Source organism: Balaenoptera ricei, chromosome 7, assembly GCF_028023285.1.
Source record: "Balaenoptera ricei isolate mBalRic1 chromosome 7, mBalRic1.hap2, whole genome shotgun sequence".
Lineage (NCBI taxonomy): Eukaryota > Metazoa > Chordata > Mammalia > Artiodactyla > Balaenopteridae > Balaenoptera > Balaenoptera ricei.
Genome location: NC_082645.1, coordinates 48,726,800 through 48,747,938, shown reverse-complemented (window position 1 = coordinate 48,747,938; position 21,139 = coordinate 48,726,800). Strand labels below are relative to the sequence as shown.

At 46.0% G+C, this 21,139-nt stretch overlaps 1 protein-coding gene across 7 annotated transcripts in view; it reads right to left on the bottom strand.

Annotated features, from left to right (window-relative positions):
• The window catches only part of TANC1 (tetratricopeptide repeat, ankyrin repeat and coiled-coil containing 1), a 242,525-nt gene that overhangs the window by 47,023 nt on the left and 174,363 nt on the right, over window positions 1-21,139 (bottom strand). For 6 of the 7 annotated variants that reach the window (XM_059927927.1, XM_059927922.1, XM_059927924.1 and 3 more), the window contains 7 exons: window positions 20,631-20,894; window positions 12,844-12,966; window positions 11,740-12,021; window positions 10,806-10,963; window positions 8,225-8,456; window positions 6,911-7,077; window positions 4,503-5,110 (listed from right to left, as the gene is read on the bottom strand). In XM_059927927.1, the coding sequence (XP_059783910.1) occupies window positions 4,503-5,110; window positions 6,911-7,077; window positions 8,225-8,456; window positions 10,806-10,963; window positions 11,740-12,021; window positions 12,844-12,966; window positions 20,631-20,894 (1,834 nt within the window). The remainder of the gene's footprint in view (window positions 1-4,502; window positions 5,111-6,910; window positions 7,078-8,224; window positions 8,457-10,805; window positions 10,964-11,739; window positions 12,022-12,843; window positions 12,967-20,630; window positions 20,895-21,139) is intronic. The other variant, XM_059927925.1, reaches the window with a different exon arrangement.

Sequence of the window (21,139 nt, the reverse complement as noted above, 5' to 3'; positions counted from 1 at the left end):
GAGAAGCCTCTGGACAGGGCAGGTCTTTGTCGATGCAACCACCCGCCCCCTGTTCATCCTCCATCACTCTCTCATCAGTTTATTTGTTGATTTATGTCTGTCACAAAAATGTAAACTCCATGTGACTAAGGGTCTTGTCTAAGTCACAGCTATAGCCACAAAACCTAGCAAATGCCCAAGACTCAGTATGAACGCAAATACGCATTTCTTGGATGGATGGATGGATGGACGAAGGACAGATGTGCAAGTGGACAAATGGATCAGAATCATCACTGGACCTGACATTCAGGCCTCCCCTCAGTACAGTCACCACTGGGGACAGACCTGGGCCAAAGGCCAAGGCCTCACAATGGAAGGTAAAGAAAAACCAGGCCATGTACAGCAAGAGCTCATGATCAGAAACACCTAGAATTCTAGGCTTGAATGGAACACAGATCCTTCCTTGTAGGGGTAAAAAAGCTAAGCTGTATGAGTAGGTTTGCTGCCTCTGGGCACAGGGTAGACATTCAACTGACACCACCAATTAATCCCCCAACTAACCCTCTCGTGAAGAAGCCATCCTACCCATTTTCCCCTCTACATCTGTAGGAGTCATTCTGTCTCCTGTGGACTCCATGACTTTGTCTGAGCCAATCTGTTTGGAAAAGATGCTAAGGGCTGGCTGCTTACTACAAGGTCACAGCAGTGACCTCTGTGCAGGGTGAATTATTTTTATTTCTATTAACCTGACAAATGTTGAAGTACTGTTTTGCTGAGGAAAAGCAGCTAGTTGTGGAGGAAAAGATAAACTGTGAAAAAGAAAAGCATTCTTCTAAATGTGTTTTCTAGTAGTCGCTGATCTAGAGGATTAAAAGCATTCATCATTTAAATCATATTTGTCTATCCAGATGCTTGCCTGTTTCTCAAATCAAGTATAAATCATGTTACAGACGAGGAAATCAGGGCAGTGGAAACCACGAGATTGCTTTTTATCCTGCAGGGGAAGGCATGACATTTAAGACCACACTGCCACTGAGTGTCCTGCCTCGTGTCCTGTCAGGGTCTAGAGCACATGCCCTGTGCTCCCTCCCACACACTACCTCCCAGACCTCAAGCTTCGATTTCCCCTCTCAGATGAGAGCCTCCCTTGCTCCCGTGGAAAACACTCTCTGCCACCTTCCACTGCTCCATGCCCTCCGTGGTCCCTATCCATGGGCTAGTCCCACATCACTCTAGTCAGGGCCACTCTCCCACCCACGGGCTCAGCCATCCTCAGTCTCCCAGTCTGCCGGCTCCGTGGCCACGCCACCTGCATCCACCACCAGGACATGCCAAGTACTGTGGCTGGCTGGCCCTTGTGGGTGACCACCACGCAGCCCTCAGTGGCTGGGCCAAAGGCGTCCAGTGCTCTCAGCTAAGCACGTGGCTTCCCACCTCCCTGAGGAGACAATTCACCAGGCAGTCACGGGGCACCTGCACTCCTCTACATCCCATCTGCCTTGACGTCCTTCTTTCCTGGCCCTGGGATCATGTGCCCCCTTCTAAGTCTACCTGCACTTACGAGTCTGTTCATTTTCTGAAGCTTATACATAACAAGCTTTTACTATGTGCCAGATGCAGAAAGTTAACTAAATTATTTCATTAACTTGTTCGACCCTGTGAATCACTACGTCTTATGACCCCCAATTTGTTTGCATGGGGAAACAGAGGCCTGGACAGGTAAACGATGTGCCCGAGATCAAACAGGTGGTAACGACTGAGCAGAATTTGACCACAGGCTGTGCAACGTGAGCGCCTGTGATGCTCTTCATCAGCGTAACCCGGTTTCTCATTCATTCATTTGTGCGTTAACATCCCCCTATAGCCAGCATCATGGCTTAATAATGGGGATCCCACAGGAAACAATGCGAGGTCCTTGCCCTGAGGAGCTCTCAGCAACTGGACTGGAGACACACGTCAACAAGACGAAATCCAGCTGGAACGGCACTGTGAACGGACTCAACGGGAGCCAGAGGAGGCTAGCTGACCCCGTTCCCTTGTGCTTCCAATTTCTCCCTCTTCACTGATTGTGTTTCCCCATGCTGTCTCAATGATGCTTCCAACAACGTCCCAATCCCCTGCGTTGTTAAAAACATACACCAATACCCCTCCCCACCCTCAAGCTACCCGAAACCTCTCTACCCTTCCACTTCCCATGCCAGGATGTTGGCTCTCTCCTCTTTCACGCCTCACAACCCAATGGAAGGAATCTCCGAAGGATCTAGGGCCCTCCTCCCACAATGAAAAGCCAATGGCTTCCCCTTCATCCTCACCTTCCTTCACTTCTTGACAGCACATACTCCCCTCACCTCCTTCCCTGAAATCCTTCTCCTTGTCCCAGAAGTCCAGAGCTCCCTTTCCTCTCACTGCACTTCCTCACTACATCCCACCGTTGCCTCTCTGTCAATGATGCCAGATCTTCAACTCCAACCTCTCCTCCAACCGTTTAGACCCCACCTGCCTCAGAACCTCACCACCAACCCCATAAACTCTAACTGCTAAAATCCAAGGCCGCCCCTGCCTTTCTTACCCACTCTAAGAGCAACGCCATTCCTAGTGTCTGAAGCTTAACACCTCAGCATGACCTACATACAGCACCTCCTTCTTCTCGACTCTGCCCACAGGCCAAGCCAGGCCCATCTATCTCATGTCAGCAAGGCTGGCCTCCACCTCACTATCTTCCTAGAAAATGATCTGATTTGGCTAAACATGTCACAGCACACATTTCACCTAGTCACTACGGTCTGGCTAAATAACCTGTGAGTTACAGTTTATAGCCCCAAAGCAGGTTCAAAAGATAAGAAACTCTTAGCCCAGTGTTGCCTAAGAAAACACCTTATCCACAACATGAAAAGAGCAGCTAGACCTAGTGTGTTAATGTTAAGTCAACAGTCATGGAAGGAAGGGAGTGTGCAGCTCCCAAGTGCGTATTCATTTCGTCTCTGGCCCCAGCATCTGATCCAAGGTCCAGTCCAGCCCAAAGCAGACGGTTTAGCAGCTTGTCAGACCTCTTACCCGGGGCCGGGAGCAATTCTGACTCACAGAGGGCAGAAGCCATTCAAGACAGCAATGATGGACTTCCCTGGTGACACAGTGGTTAAGAATCCGCCTGCCAATGCAGGGGACACGGGTTCGAGCCCTGGTCTGGGAAGATCCCACATGCCGCGGAGCAACTAAGTCCATGCGCCACAACTACTGAGCCCGCGCTCTAGAGCCCACGTGCCACAACTACTGAAGCCCGTGCACCTAGAGCCCGTGCTCCCCAACAAGAGAAGCCACCGTAATGAGAAGCCCACACACTGCAACGAAGAATAGCCCGCGCTCAGCAATGAAGAACCAACGCAGGCAAAAAAAAAAAAAAAAAAGAAAGACAGCAACGATGCCAGCCAAGGCCAGGGCCAGGCAGAGGTGGTGGACATGAACACACCCTTACTGAGAGCGTTCGCACCTCGAAGTCCCCAGTCTCTCACCCTGACTGGCACCATATGCCACAGGGCAGGCAGGTTTCCCACCCGTCTCCTCCCCTGGGCGGTGAGGAGACCTGCATCCCGGCCCAGCCCTGCTGCAAAGCCTCAGTGGAACCTCTGACTCCCCAGATGCAGGTGCCCCATCGCCATCTTGTAAGTGGGGCATCTGAGCTCCGAACCTGAATCCTCCCCACCCCAGATCCCAGTCTGTTACACAGTGCAGAACACAAATACAAAACGAGGAGGCCAGATGTGATGGCTGTGCTCCCTTCTGGGCCCGCAGACACATCAGATCTCTGGGACAAGATGCCACAAGCTCAAGAGGTGGTGGGAAGTGGCAGCATCGAGGATGCGAGACAGTCCACAGACCCTCTGGTGAAGAAACTGAGCCGTGAACAGGGTCGAAGGAAGCCGGCTGTTCCCTGCAGCTAATGCCACACTCTCTCACGGGTGACCCCTGTGCGAGGGGGCAGGGATCTAGAAGAGAATCACCAGAGAAATATGGCCCGGGCACTGCCGAGCTTCTCTTTCGTCCACATGTACTGAGGAGTCCTAAAATCCTAGCAATTAAAGGAAGGAAGCTTTTGTTTAGCAGCAGAGAGAATTTTCCATCACCCTTCCTGAATTATTCATGCTGTACTGTCTTTCTGTTAAAGAGCACAACTAGGGCTTCCCTGGTGGCGCAGCGGTTAAGAATCCGCCTGCCAGTGCAGGGGACACAGGTTCGAGCCCTGGTCTGGGAAGGTACCACATGCCACGGAGCAACTAAGCCCGTGAGCCCCAACTACTGAGCCTGCGCTCTGGAGCCCGTGCTCTGCAACAAGAGAAGCCACTGCAATGAAGAGTAGCCCCCGCTCTCCTCAACTAGAGAAAGCCCGCCTGCAGCAACAAAGACCCAACACAGCCAAAAATAAAATAAATAAAAAAATTAAAAAAAAAAAAAAAGAGCACAACTAGTGTTTGGAATCCCTTCCCCAGTCACACATCAGACTCCCTGCACAGAGCTGCCCGTCGTACCTGGGTTCACACAGGAAGGCCGTGTTCTCGCCATCTGCCCTCCACACGAGCCACTCCCTGAAGGACGGGTGGCAGAACATGCGGGTTTTGTCTCGCCTCTTAATGAGGAAGCAGGAGAGGGCATCCATCCTCTGCTGAAAGTCCTCCCAGCCCTGCTCCCCTTGGATGTGGCCGGCGTTAATCGCCTGGAAGATCTGCTCGTCTGTCATGGGGTGGAGGGACGCGAGGGCCACGTTTAAAATGGGGAGCGCTCTCTCGAAGGCGGACTGGGTCATGAACTTCATGTTGCACTGCAGCAGGTAGAGCTCGGACAGCGACACGGGCACCACCTTGTAGCTGGCGCTCTTGATGACCAGGTGTCCCCTCTGGAAGAGGTCCAAGGTGAGTTTGAGGTACAGGTAGGAGCCGAGGCTCCGCAGCACCAGGTGGCTGCTCACTTTCCCGATGAGGGCGGCGTCGGCCTTGCCGTTCAGAGAGATGTTGCCGAGGATGTCCTGGTTGCTGTGGACCCTGTGCTGGACGTAGGCGTGCAGGTCGCTGTGGATGTCCTTGTTGTCTGGGAAGTCGTCTAAGGACAGCTTGATGAACGGCAGCTTGCTGACGATTTCCTGCAAAAGAATGAGACGCGCAGTGCCACTCCACGGAGAGTTCCTTTTTCACGTCAGCTGCATTTCAAACCAGACCCACTGGTTTCCTTTCAAGGAGGATCTTCACGGATTACAGGGACTCTTTGTTTTGTATGAAAACATGTAATAGGATAAATTGAAGATAAAAAGCTTATGTGAAAGAAATTCCTGATGCGAGATCAAATCAGAAAAGGCTTTCCTGAGGTCCTTATCCGGGGACGCAGAGCCAAGTGAGACGGAAGAGCCTCGAGCAGACCGCGGCGGTCTGGCTGCACCAGCCAAGGGGCAGTGAGGCCCCCAGGTGACCTGATACCCATCATCTTGACGCTGTGCAACTGATTATAATAACAAGGACAGACAGGAACCAACACTGTACATCTAAGACCATGGCCAGACAAGAGGCATCCTTCGCTGTGCACTAGATACTGGGGCTGCATAACCCAACAGGGACATCCGAAACTGCCCCCAGGCTGGGCTCCAGTGACAGCCTGCCGTAACAAAGCTGCTGGACATTCGTAGAGCCCACTGTCATTATTTTTTTTTTAGTTGCTGTTTTTTGGTAAACTTTTAAATTGAATTGTGATACACAGAGGTGCACAAATCCTAACTGCACAGTGTCATTCACTTCCACAAAGTCAAATATACCTGTGGGACCAGCAGGTAGACAAAGAACATTGCCAGCTCCCAGAAGCCCCGTGTCCCTTTGCCATCCCACAGATAAGCACTGTCCTGACACCTAACAGCAGAGATGAGATTTTTTTTTTTTTAATCCCTCTATCATTTGTGAAGTAGCTAAGGACATGTCCTCATTGAATGTGACAGTTGTAGGAGACAGGCTGAGGACAATTCCCCCCCCCACCCCCATTTTACACAGATGCTAACGGAGCCTCTGAAAACTTCCACAGCTCGCATGTAAAACACAGGACTCCTGCTGCTGTGCTGCTGACTGCCAGATCCTGCTCACTGGGTGAAAAATGACTGAAAAGTGTATGAATCACATGTCCGTGAAAACAAACACCAAGTTCGAATGAGGTCTAATTCTACTTTTAATGAGGAAGGAAAGAACCCAAATGCTATTTTAAAATAAGTATCATCCTAAAAGGGATAAAAATCAGAATCTAATGTCTCGTGTCTTTACTAAAAATGGATAGGAGGGAAGGAGTCAATGGCTGTTACGATATAATTTTAGGGTTTAAATGAGGGGACAAATGAGGAAGAGAATTTTAAAAAAACACACACACTCTTCATCTCGCTGCAAGCGTTACCTCATATCTAAGTTTTATGAAAAACTAGACTTTTATTCAGAATAGGCCTTAAAAATATTTCTCCTTCATCCCTCCCTTTTCCCTTCATTAAAACAAACAAACAAACAAACAAACCCAAAAAACAAAGTCCCACTGCAAAGCCATACAAATAACTACAAGCAGGAATAACTTTAAACTCTGGTAGACCTGTTAGCCAGGCACCTCAAAGAGCCCCCCAAACTGAGTTATGGTGAACCAGGGCGAGACACTTCTATTTTAGAAGCACAAGTACAGCTTGATGATAATAAGGAACTCACTTGACATCTTGATAAATGTGCCTTGGGGGTAAAAAGGTCAGAGTTTTGCCTGTTTAGAGCTCTGTGCACTAATATTTCAAAGCTCTAATACAGTTTTTCAATTCAGCAGCTAAATGGTTTACAACAGTTTAAGCTGTTAGTATTAATCTAAAATTGTAATTGTAAAAACTGTAAAATTGGGGTTTGGGGTCTTGAAAAGACATTTGAGAACTATTTTTTACCTGAAAATTTGCTCTTACAGTCACAATCAACTTCAACCAGGCAGGGAATTTAGAAATAATCTTGATAATAAATGAAGAAAGTGTATCTCCATAATCAGGTTTATGAAACTCAGCTTCGTTTAAACCATCTATCAAAATAATGTATTCTTCTTCAGGAATTTTCTGCTCTAAAGGAGAAAATAATTTTTTTTAATTAGGAAATTATACATTTCTATAAGATAGCACCACCCAGTGTATTTTAATGCACAATTTGAAGTGTTAGGGAAAACTAAAAAGGTTTACATGTGGCAGAAGAAATGGTTTTCACAGAAGCATATTTTCTATTAAATTTGTAATGAAAACCAGAGCGCAGAGCCAAAAGAAAACCAATTCTCACCACACAGTTTTCAGAAACATACTGTATTACACACATTAGCAGAATCTCACCCATGTATATGATACACTTAGCTCTTCAAAAACTCCTGTCACTGGGGTGAGCTACAGCAAAGATAACCAACACGGACCGAGATGAAACTTGCCAAAGACTCTAGGTTTCCCCCACCCCACCCCCACTAGAGCTCCCTGGATGGATTCTGGTGAGGAAATCTGACCCGCAAAGGGCAAAGCATCCTGTCCGAGGCACACAGCCAATGGAGGTGAGAACTCTGCTTTACAGACTCCTCCAAGCCCGAATCTAGTTTTCTATCCATTAGTGCCAACTTTCTGCCCAGGGATGAGGAGCAATGAAGACATATCTGTTTCAATTCCCTCTCTCTGGCACCATCTGGCAGAAGTGCTATGTACGCAGGTAAACTAGCTCAAAAGGTGAAGAGCAAGGGGACAGGGAAGATGGAAAGTCAAAGGCCCATAATATCACTAACGCCCCTACTGTGGAGAAGATTCAAGGGCAAAAAAATCAAATGGACACTTCTAGAAACAGCTTTAGGTTCAACTGAGCAGAGGCCCCTGGAAAAACATGCTGGCAAGTTCCCCAAACAATCAACTTACACCCCTCCGCCTTAGGAGTGCAACATATGCAGGCAGCGGTTTCTAGAGAGCAAGTCATCTAAATAACCTATGGTTACAAATTAGCTACTTTGGAAATGTTCAACTGCGGAGTTAATTCTCACTAGAGATATAAAATTTAAAACAAGACCATCTGGAGTGGAGCAAGGAGGAGCCCTGGGGAGACGGCTCTGAGGAAGGGGAGGAGAGATGTACTCACAATCCTCCCTGGGCCCACTTCACTCGTACCCCAGAGTCAAGTGGACGCCCACCCCGCTTCTGAGGACTGTCCTGGGGAGAGGGAGGACACGGATGGCTGCTGGGAGGTACCGTTTCGCAGGCTTGCGAGTGGCTCCAGCACACCCCTCTTGAAAGCGGCCACCGGGTCCTGCACACAGGACCTGAGGCTCAGCATGTTCTGGAGCTGGGGCTCCCTTATCAGCAGGTCTCGGTAGGCGGCCAGCTGATGGGACCGGCAGAGCAGAGCGGCGATGCTATGCACGAACTCGGGCACCAGGCACGTGTAGGTGTTGTCGGCCTGGCAGTAGTGGTAGGCCACGACCTGCAGAAGAAGCGGAGTCGTCAGCAACGCCCCATCCTCTTCACACGGCACCTTGCAGGCTCTCCATCAGGGATGCAATTTTTCCGTTCTCCGAGATAACAAGAAAACGTTGCTTCTGTTCCCCAAGACTGAGTCATTAGTTAGCTTAATTGATTCAGTTATCCCTTTACTTTGGAAGGAATTCTGAAGTCTGGCAAATCTTAGGCCGACTTTTACTTGCAGCCACAAGTCCGTCTTGACTGGCACTAAGATCGGCACAAGTTACTCTGTATTGAATATAAACTAATAAAAGTCATTCATAAGACTTAAAGCCTACCCTGGCTTCAAACAATTCCAAGCAATCCCGACGTTCTCGACATCCACAAGTACCATATTCACTACATTTCTGTTTTCAAAAACAGCAGCATCTCCTTGAGGAGCTCATTTGCGGCTCCCAAAAAGCAGATAAAATTGGTGGCAATGAAAGCCAGGCTCTCAAGTCACAGCTGCTTCCTCTCCCTGGCAGGAGGGCCGTCTCCAGCGACACCATGGAGAAGTTCAACAGCAACACTGTTTGAAGGATCAACATCAGATACTACCAGATTCCTGCCTATCTTGTGAAGGGACACACAGGAGGAGGGAGGGTCCTGCCCAAGCACTGAGAGGATCCTTTTTGTTGGGATGGATTTGGATTTGAAGTGGCAACAGGCTATTCATGAGAGAGACCCCCAGGAAAGTGCCAAATGCGGCACTGTCTTGAGAGGAGAGGCACACTGCCGATAAATGAAAAATCTGAGACTTTCCCAAACGAGGATGAATGGAGGGATATACGTACCAGGGAAGGGGGGGTGAAAAAGGTCAAAACACATTCATGTAAAGTGCTTTATGTTTTTCAAAAGGGTCTGCGACACTGCTGTCCCACTCCATCCTACAACCCCTGCGTAAGTAGGACGAGAACCACTAGCTACGGTTCAGAGGTGAGGGCAGCAGACACACAGTCTTGAATGCCTCGCCAGGGTGACAGACAGTCAGTGGAATTTCTGGGATTCGATTCCTGGTCTGTAGACTCTTAAAAAGCAAGTGGCAAGAGTAGATGTGGCCAATTTGGAACTGCCACGTGACTTCCGTTTTTGATTAAATTTATCATCGACACTCAGAGGAAAGCTGACTGCTCTTTGCCTCTCACCTGGACAGAGGTCAGCTGCAACGCAAGAGGACCTGTGAGCTTGTACGGACCACCAATGAGCTAGCACCACAGCCCACCTAGCACGGTGTCTGGCAATCCAACAGTGGGTGACGAAACCCATTTGGAGCCATAGAAGTTTTTTTTTTTTAATTTAATACAGTGAATTTTATAGGATGTAAGAATAAGTGTAGTCTTATAATGCTTTTTCTTCAGTTGGGTGTGTGACGCTGTGTGTGTGTATCAGGTGTTTAGTGTAACATGTATTTCATATTGTGGGTCACAAAGTGGTTTGAAAAATCACTGTCACGGGGTGGCTTTGAAGTCTGCACTACATCCCTCATCTCAGATATCACCCGTTCATGACCAGAGGACTGCCCCGAATCAGTGGTCAGGGCATCAGGGCTGCCCATGCCAGGTGAGGAACGGCCCTCATCTGGGAAGCAGAAGCGAGGAGAAGGGATCTGGGGCAGAGAAGCATTCCTTTCAGTTCCCCTGCACCAACCTCACCCCAGGGGGTTTCCTCACTAGATGCTTCTCACTGCTGTCCACCCCTGGTGGTTCTCCAGCTCCACCAACTCACGCCACTGCTGCCCCAGGAGACCCAAGTGGCTCACCAGGAATGAGAGGTGTAACCGCTTCAACGCAGGAGGGCAGCTTATGAACCTGTGCCAGATGTCAAGCAGATAGAAAATTTCAGAAGGATCATGACTGACCATGAATCTAGGAAGGGAAAATTGGCCAAGCCTCTCACAACATCACAAGAAACCGATCTGACAGAAAGACACTTGTAACCAAGGGCTCTAGGCAACAGAGTGCAGGTGGGGTGGAGGCCTGGGTCACTGGGTTAAAGGCTCCCAATCTCCTGCTCTCACATGAAATGAAGGAGGACACATGCTCATAAGGATGGATTTGTGGCAAGTGCAATGATACCCCTGGCTGCTTTGAGGAACTCTTTCAATCCACTGTTGAGGAGGAATAAAAGTCTACTGCCAGTGTCCTAAGATACTAATTTTCATTAATACCTTTTATTTGGCGTACTCCACCACAATTTTATCAAAAGCTACACTTTCGCATTAAGCAACTCTTGTCTCTGTTTTAAGATCCCTTTTTAAAGTTCATTTCTCAAAAGGCAAACCAGCAAACCTCTCTCTTTGGAAGGCTCCCGTAGAGCAGGAGCAGATTACCTTAGAAGCGAGGTATTTCACTGCGTCCTCTCTTGGTCTCTGGTTCTCAGGAGTATCAGACCCAGACCCAGGGGGGGATTTAGCTGCATTGATACCACTTGTAGAAGAACTTGGTGAAAGCAATGGAGTGAAAGGAAGATCCTGGGAGGAATCTGAAGCTGCAGCGAAGAGACTAGTTTCATTATTTACAACAAGGATAGGGTGGAATATTGAACATATTTCTTGGTCGGACCCAGAGAGTATTTTAACAGGTAATGAGTGAACATGGTAACAAATGCAAAGGCCCAAATGGGGATACTAAGGCTCCCTCTCTCAGCCCTGTCTTCCACCATCCAGGTGCCCTCCCGGGAGAACTGCTGTTTCTGGTTGCCTTTATTACATTCCTTTTGGTTAAAAAAAAAAAAAAATCTTTCCTGGCTCACTTGTCCCTGTTTACCATGTTAGAGACACTTTCTTTTTTTACATATAAAGTAAGCTAAGAATAGTCAACTGTTTGGCTACTCCTTCTGATTTTAGGTTAGTTTTTATACTTTTGGTAAATCTGGCATAGAAGACAAAGGCTGTGGAAAACAGGGTGCAAACGAATTCTGCACAGACTCCTTCTGGCTTGCTGTGCCAGAAGTCTAACCCACTCACAGTTTTAGGACCCTGAATTCCCCAGAGCATCTGATCAGGCCTCACTGCCCACATCAAGAGGGGGACAGGCCTGACAGTTGGGAGAACACCAGGGAGGGCTGGCCTCACGCCAGGTTAGAGCTGCAGAGGACCATGAGAGATAAATATTGATAGTTCTCCAGCATACAATCGCAAACCTGATACAGCAGCTGGGACAACTTGAGGAAAATGGGGAATTTATGTCTATCCAAACAGCAATTTCCTCCATCTATCTTACAGTAATATAATAAACTAGACAAGCAGTTAAACATGGACATACTTTTCGGTGATGAACTGGGGCTGTTGGAAGCAATCTGCCTCATGCGGCTTCCGTGGCAGCTCAGTGCCACCAACTTAGAAATGATCGCCGTCTTCCCAAAGCCCACGTTTCCAACAACCACTGCTCCTCTGTTTTCTGTCAGTTCTGTGTTCCTCAAGTTTTCTTCTATCTGGTGAAAGAGCCAATCCCTTCCCACAAACACAGAGTCTGTAGTTATGCTCGGTACTTCGAACAACAGGGGTTTCAACAAAATGTCTTGAGGCTTGTAGGGAGCAAATCGTGCTTAGAAAAAAAAAAAAGATCATTATTTTAGAAGAATGACATAATTTTATACACTAAAAAACTCAGTTTATCATTGCTTGTATGTTACTGTGAGCATAGACTTTGGTTTTACAACACAAGGGATCTGGAAGTATTAACATTACCAGTTTGGTTCTAGTAATACTTCCTAATACCTCATTTATCGTACCCTATTGGCCTTACAAAGGGTCCTATTAAAATGACTTTCTAGTCCTTTCATGCTTCTAAGTTATTCTCATGACTCAAGAGAGACACACAGAGGATTAGAGAAAGTGGTGAAGGGACCAAACCATGTCTCAGCAGTTTATCTGAAACAGTACTTAAGACATGTTTCTTCCACTCCTATAGGAATAAAATGGAAATGCATTTTCCGTGGAGACAGAGTCCCAGCTCTTATCTGGGTGTGGTGGTGCTGTGCCCCTTATGGTGAGATTATTGGCCACCCAACTGTGCATTACGGGTAGAAGCGGGAGGTGGCCCATACAGCCCAAGGAACTGTAACAAAGCCGATTCTGTGTTGGTGACCAAAAAATCTAGTGAGTGTTAAAGGACTCCTCACTTCAAAACAACGTATTGCAGAATAGTTTTTCAACTCCAGAAGCAAGTTAATCACATAGTATAAGGAAGAAGCCCCAAAACTGTTAAGGATGGCCTCCTAGCACACCTTACAGATAAACTTTTCGCACACACACTTCACAGCATGTTTTTAAAACAGCTGGCTTGAATGCTGGTTACCACAGACTTCCCGTGTTTAGTGAATGAGCTCATCATAGCCATGATCACAGCGGATGCAAAGATAAATACCTTTAACTTCCTGTGCCCTGCCTCTGGCCGTATTGTGCCATGGTAACCTAATTGATGTCCGAAGGGGAGCATTTCTCTGTCCGTCTAAATAACTCAGATCTTCCAATTTGGTTGAGCTCGTCGCTGTAATATTAAACTGAAGTTTAGTCTCTTCAAAGTTGAGTTTAATAACATACCCAAACTACTATAAATTATAAATTACTAAGCGACTCATTTCAGGCTTTCAACAAAATTTACTTCAGGGTGATTTTGGTTTTGTTTGCCCACCCCAGTTAATTTTTCCGGCAATGTCGCTAACTGAAAAGTGGACAAAACTAATTGCTCCTCATCCTTGAGTCAAAGTCACGTTGATATGGTTGCCAGAAGTCTCCATTACTCCTGGAAAGAGACAGACCTCACCAAAAATTTTTATGAAGAAAACTGACAATTGAGGGTCACTCAGTAAAGCTTCAGTACTGACTGCAAACACGCAGCACGGTGACTTGTCTTCTCTGCAGCTCCAGGGAGCTTTCTGCTGTTGCTGGAATTCCCACCTTGTTAACTAAGTGAGCAGATTCTGCATGGACAATTCCACAGTGCTCAGAACCCTAAAAGTCAGCTTTTGGTGGTAAAAGTAGCCGAGTGGACTTTATCAGAAAGCTTCAAATTTTTATGTATACATTATAGACTACATATTATACTATATTACATCTATGTATGCATTTTTTTAATTCTAAAAATAAGTAATCACATTTACCTCTGATCAAATCAATAAGACTCATAGCACATAGCTACCGGTTAAAAAGCATTAAGGATCGTTAACTGAAGCATACATCAGTTCAATTATAAAAATAATCAGTACAAAATAATTTTGTTAATTCTTAGCAAATCGTTCAAGCAAATATACAGTACATGTTTTTGCCTTAAAAAAAAAAAAAATAGGGCTTCCCTGGTGGCGCAGTGGTTGAGAATCTGCCTGCTAATGCAGGGGACACGGGTTCGAGCCCTGGTCTGGGAAGATCCCACATGCTGCAGAGCAACTGGGCCCGTGAGCCACAACTGCTGAGTCTGCGCGTCTGGAGCGTGTGCCCCGCAACGGGAGGGGCCGCGGTAGCGAGAGGCCCGCGCACCGTGATGAAGAGTGGCCCCTGCTTGCCGCAGCTAGAGAAAGCCCTCGCACAGAAAGGAAGACCCAACACAGCTAAATAAATAAATAAAGTAGCTATTAATTAAAAAAAAAAAAAGTGGTAACTCTTGGGAAGAAACTGAGAAAGATCGCTTAAAAAAAATAAAAATAAAAAAATAAAAATAAAAAAATAAAAATAAAGGAACCTCCTCTTATTTACATACACATCCTAGGTCACAATGAGAAAAATCTAAATAACATTAAACCTAATTTGGTTTGTGGGTTAAGTAGTCCAATTATAAAGTACCGACAATCCTAGACATATGATTATCTTACAGGATGGTAAAATACAGGTATCATTTGAGGGTAAATGATGGGGGAGAGGGACTCATATTCCCAGGGCTAAGACTTCTGAGGACTGGTGAAATCATTAGTGCAATGAACTTTGGAGGGACAGAAGTCAAGTTGGGCCGTCTGCCTGCTGAAAACCCTCTGGCTACCCCACGGGCTCTGACACAGCTGCCGACCACCGACCAGGACCACCTGCCCGACCTAGGCCCTTCCTACTTCCCCTCCTAAGGCCTCGGTCCTTTTCTTCCTCACTGGTAGCACCACCTCCTCTCACTCCTTCATTCAACAGGTACCTGCGTGGCTCCGTGGCCTGGCTCTGTGATGGTGTGTCCCCCCTCTTGCTGCAGCCTCCAAAGGGCAATCAAGCACATGCCCTACTCACCTTCCCAGGCCATGGAGAAAGATCAGACACCTTGACTCTAAAAAAGCACACACTGATGCTTCTTCAGTGCATATCCACAGCCTGTTCACACACCCTGTACACATCACGTCAACATGCCACTCAAATCTTTCCTGTTAGAAAGATTCAGCTAACTCCTTATGCAGGACTTCCACATGGGCCTAAATTATGGGAATCCAATGGCAACCTCTAGCTTCTCTCCAGGTCCTTCACAACCAGGGCACGTGAAACTTCTCGGAGGGCCACAAGGACCACAACCATCACCCTGGTTCCCTCTAATAATAGAGCTTGGAATGTATTTCCAGGCTCCCACCTGGGACCTGGGACTCTGACTCGGGCCTCTGCAAATGCCCCCCTCCTCAGCGCGCCTCACTGTGAATAAACGCACATGTTGAAGGCTGAGGTAGAACAATCCACAAGCCGGTTCAGTTCAGAGCTGGAAGAGCCACGACTGCCTGACCTGCTGCTGCTTCAGCCCCGGAGAGCACAAAGACGCCTGCAGCCTCCAAAGGTTTCCCATTTGCCTTTCCACCCTGACCCGTCAAAACATGACATCCAGTTCATAATCTTGTAGCAACCGAAAGGTTTAAGAAGAAGAGACTAGGAAGGGCATGCCAAAGAAAGGGTTGCAAAAAAGCCCTAGTTTGACACAGAGGCAGAAGACAGTGGAGTTTCGAATGCCTCTTTTCAGATATCCAGTCACCACAGCTTCAGCTCTGAAGCAAGCAACAGAGCGGCCCCAGCAACTCCAGAGCTCTATTTAAAACATGAATATGCTGCTTTGAAATGGACCACTGCTCAGCAGGGCTGCAAGCCACCAGCTGCCAGCTCCCTCTGCTTTCTAAGGTATCATCACAGCCACTGAGATGGATGGAATAGGAGTAGCAGTGACACTGCAGCTGCTTAGCACCGCGCCCAGGAGACGCCCACCCAGCTGATCAGGTGACCAGGCTGACGTGCTGTCCTCTCACACGTGCCTACGGATGCTCGGACACTACAAAAACTAGTTCGCTCCTGGTATTTAACAATCAGTGCTTTCAAAAGCCTGAACACTATACAGGGCCCAGAAAAATCAGAGAGGAAGCAATAATTTCATGCTTCAATAAACCTACTGCTAGTATCTCTACAGTTAAATTAATTATAATTAATTTATACTCACTGCATACATACGTTGTGTCTAACATCTGGGTGAGAGGTACATTTTAAGACGCTGCAGGAAAGAGGGTTTTTTGGGGGGAAAAGGGGGTGGGGGTGGAGTAGGTGGAGGGAGAAGCAGAGGGAGACTTCTCTAAGCTGAGCAAAGGGAAACATCTGTTGAAACACCACGGATTAACCTATCAAAGGTAAATACCATTAAGTCCAGGGCAATTACCAGTTAGAGTTTCAAGAAAATTGGCTGGTAATTTTGTTTGTTGGTTTCCTACACTAAACACAGTGTTCTGTGATTCACTTAGAATTTCAAAAGACAAAAACTGGTAGTCCAAAAGGTAGAACCCAGGGACTTCACTGGTGGTCCAACGGGTAAGGCTCCACGCTCCCAATGCAGGGGGCCCGGGTTGGATCCCTGGTGGGGGAACTAGATCCTGCATGCCGCAACTAAGAAGCCCACATACCGCAACTAAGAATGGGAGAAAATATTTGCAAATGAAGCAACAGACAAAGGATTAATCTCCAAAATATACAAACAGCTCATGGAGCTCAATATCAAAAAAAAAAAAACAAACAGCCCAATCAAAAAATGGGCGGAAGACCTAAATAGACATCTCTCCAAGGAGGACATACAGATGGCCAAGGGGCACACGAAAGGATGCTCAACATCACTAATTATTAGAGAAATGCAAATCAAAACTACAATGAGGTATCACCTCACACCGGTCAGAATGGCCATCATCAAAAAATCTACAAACAATAAATGCTAAAGAGGGTGTGAAGAAAAGGGAACCCTCTTGCACTGTTGGTGGGAATGTAAATTGATAGAGCCACTGTGGAGAACAGTATGGATGTTCCTTAAAAAACTAAAAATAGAACTACCATACGACCCAGCAATCCCGCTACTGGGCATATACCCTGAGAAAACCATAATTTAAAAAGACACATGCACCCCAAATGTTCACTGCAGCAGTATTTACAATAGCCAGGACATGGAAACAACCTATATGTCTGAAGACAGATGAATACATAAAGAAGATGTGCGACATATAGACAGTGGAATATTACTCAGCCATAAAAAGGAACGAAATTGGGTCATTTGTAGAGATGTGGATGAATCTAGAGACTGTCATACAGAGTGAAGTAAGCCAAAAAGAGAAAAACAAATATCGTATATTAATGCATATATGTGGAATCTAGAAAAATGGTACAGATGAACCGATCTGTAGGGCAGGAATAGAGACGTAGATATAGAGAACGGACATGTGAACACAGAGGGGGAAGGGGAGGGTTGGACAAATTGGGAGATTAGGTTTGACATAAATACACTACCATGTGTAAAACAGATAGCTAGTGGGAACCTGCTGTATAGCACAGGGAGCTCAGCTTGGTGCTTTGTGACGACCTAGGTGGATGGGATGGGGGATGAGGGGGAGGGAGGTCCAAGAGGGAAGGGACATATGTATACATATAGCTGATTCACTTCACTGTAAAGCAGAAACTAACACAACATTGTAAAGCAATTATACTCCAATTAAAAAAAAAAGAATCACTAATTATTAGAGAAATGCAAATCAAAACTACAATGAGGTTATCACCTCACACCAGTTAGAATGGGCATCATCAGAAAATCTACTAACAACAAATGCTGGAGAGGGTGTGGAGAAAAGGGAACCCTCTTGCACTGTTGGTGGGAATGTAAATTGATACAGCCACTATGGAGAAGGGTATGGAGGTTCCTTAAAAAACTAAAAATAGAACTACCATATGACCCAGCAATTCCACTACTGGGCATATACCCAGAGAAAACCGTAATTCAAAAAGACACATGCACCCCAATGTTCATTGCAGCACTATTTACAATAGCCAGGTGATGGAAGCAACCTAAATGCCCATCGACAGGCGAATGGATAAAGAAGATGTGGTACATATATACAATGGAATATTACTCAGCCATAAAAAGGAACGAAATTGGGTCATTTGTAGAGATGTGGATGAATCTAGAGACTGTCATACAGAGTGAAGTAAGCCAGAAAAAGAAAAACAAGTATCGTATATTAACGCATATATGTGGAACCTAGAAAAATGGTACAGATGAACTGGTTTGCAGGGCAGAAATTGAGACACAGATGTAGAGAACAAACGTATGAACACCAAGGGGGGAAAGCAGGGCGGGTCAGGGGTGGTGGTGGTGGGATGAATTGGGAGACTGGGACTGACATGTATACACTAATATATATAAAATGGATAATTAATAAGAACCTGCTGTATAAAAAAATAAAATAATACTCAAATATTAAAAAAAGAAAAGAGTCCCCATGCCACAACAAAGATGCGACAACGAAGATCTCACGTGCCACAACTAAGACCCAGCACAGCCAAAATAAATAAATAAATAAATATTTTTAAAAACAGGTAGAACCCAATTACCCAACTTCTGGATTATCCAAGATATCATTTTAAAGGCTTCTCATTCTGCTTTTTAATGAAGGAATAAGGTGTCCGTGTCATACATTTTGATGTGGCATATACAGTAATAACCTGACTGCAGCTTTCTAAATCAATTCCACTTCAACAAATGCTTTTACAAAGAAAAATCTCTGTAGAGCAAAACAATCACCATAGCTGGCCAACTTACTTTCATAATCTTTGACCAAAAAATTTCACTGTACGAGACAGTTAACACTGAAGCGACAACTCCAGTTCTCTGTAACAGGCTCAGTGACAGTACAGGCAGGCAGCCTTAGGAACTTGTTTCCATATCCTCACCCCCCAGGGGAACCATGTCCCTTGGGGAAGCTGGCATCACCCTTCCTTCACCTGCTAATCTTTACTCTGCCCTCACGTACCAAAAGAGCTTTCCTATCAAACGGCAATTTCTCTGTGTTTACGTGGATCTTGACATGCAAACACTTCCGAGAGATTTCAGTATACGGTCCTTCCCATTTTACTTCAATCCTTCGAACACTGAGCGTTGCCTACTGCCCTGTTTGTAGCAGCCTGCCTTCTAATCCCTAGATAAACAGCACTGCATATAGCCTATAACATGAGTCTTTTATTCTTTTCAATGATACTTGAAAACTCTTGGCATTCCCTCTTAACTGAGGTTCAGCTTTAGGGGTAAGAGGGTAGGCAATGAAGAATCTACCAGACTCCCAGCTTGTTAGCAGAATCGATACTACTTCCTTCCAAAATATGTTTTTAGTTTATAAAATATGCAACACGGAGAAACGAGCAAACCCATCAGGCTAGGCAGTCACTGCTCAACACCAGAGGTAAAACCCTCCCAATTCCACAGGAGGTCCAGTTCAAGTGCATCCATAGATGCTAATGAATGAGCACAGCAGAAATCAGAAAGGCCTGCTCTATAATCACTGCAGTCTCCTGGAAACACTCAGCTCATACCCACTGTCACTTCACGTGGCAGGAAACCACATAAAAGAACATCAAGCAGAAAACATAACCCGAAAGGGGGTCCTTTTACCACTGTTAAAGTAATTTATTAATGTGTTTCCTAATTTTGAAATAGCTTCATTAAATTGAATATGAGCTTGCTATTTTGTTGAAGTCAATAAAGCTATGAAGTAATGGGATAATACAAATGAACCATTCATCATATCCAAGTAAAAATGGTCTAAAATGCCTTGGGTGCAACATGTTATGCCGTAGATAGTGGGAGGGTGGTGGGAGGACACAAAAGCTTCTGGAAGAATCATCACTCAATACGCATAAAGCTCTCAGTACTTCCCTCTGGCAGGCACGCCAAATCCCTTTGAAACTGAATTAAGAGTTGTGTCTCTGAACTTTTCCATTAGGGCCATTTATTTATCAGCTGCTTCAGAGTTTCATTGTAAAACACACCCAATAACAACCAGAGCAGCCTGGCACATCCCAAAGGAGCAATATAAAATCAGAGAGAAATCCTTTGATGTAGGAAGAAAGATCCTGGGTCCAGGCCTTGGCAGAGGAGAAATTTAAAGCCCCTCACTGGTAACAAAGAATGATCAAAACAAGTTCCTCTTCTAAATTCAACAGAAGAGCACTCAGTTTAGAAACTTGGGACCTTAAAGCAGGCACGACAGCTCAGATGCCGAGTTCCCTTCCCCACCCACTGAGAACTAGTCTCCCTGCCTCACAACCACTCACTGACCAGTCAGCCAGCACCAGTCACCACTTCTGCATTCTCTTCTCAGCTCTGGCTGCCACATCTTGCTGAAGGCAGGTCTGTCTCACCTATTTTCATTTCCTTGATGGAGAGCTCTCTTTCCTGCTGCTTATGTTTTAAACTATGAGCTCCCTTAAAACTGAATTATACAAAAATTGGACCTCGTATCTATGTGATGGGCCTCAATTACAAAAAATTAGTTTGAAAGTTGGATTAGAAATTCTTTGAGCTAATATTAACAAACTCATTCTAAACAACAATTCCCACTGACCAAGCTGTAAATCCTGAATTAACTCCGGCTCAAAATAACAAAAAACAAGGACAGTGTTCTTGGTGCTTTCTTCCCTCAAACACAAAGAGCCATATAGTCTAAATATTAGATTTAAAGAATTCCAGAGGGGAAGGGTCACTTAAAGACCATTAAGTGCAGCCTTATGTTTACATATGGGTTTACCCTCATGTTTACAGATGGGTAAACTAAGGCCTACAAAAGGTAAGGGCCTGACCCATGATCACAAGGTTGGCCTGTGTCTGGATTAGATTCCCAAGTGAAGAGAGTGAGCAGGGGGCACCTCAGACCCAGTGAGATCACCCTTCCAGGGAGAAGGTGGCCTTACCTGCAACTGAGTTGGGCCGTGGCATTATTAGCGAGCTGGAGCTCTGAGAATAAGGGACCGGACCATCTCCAACTGAGGCTTCGGCTTTGGGCAGCACACTCTCCGCTGGCCCAGGGGGCTCCTCTTCTGCCACTGGGGAGCAATTATCTGCCCTGCGGTCATGAAGCACTCCCTTCTGTACCCCTAACCTTAGGCTTCCGTCCTTATTCCATTCCAAACTGGAGCCACTCCGGTCATCATTTTCGGATGAACTTGTAATTGTGGCTGAAATGAGAGACCAAAATACTTTGAAGGAAGCCAGGAATTGCTGGGGCTGTTGAGAGTTCACACACACACACGCGCACACGCACACGCACACACCCTTCCCCATGATCAATGGAAAGTTTTCTGGCCCGCACAGATTTTTATCAAAGTATGTTTCATACAGTGTATTTTAGTAAATCAGAAGAATGTTGCTTATCAGGGGAAATAAACTGCTAAATCATTCTACAGGGGAGGAAAAAGAAAAC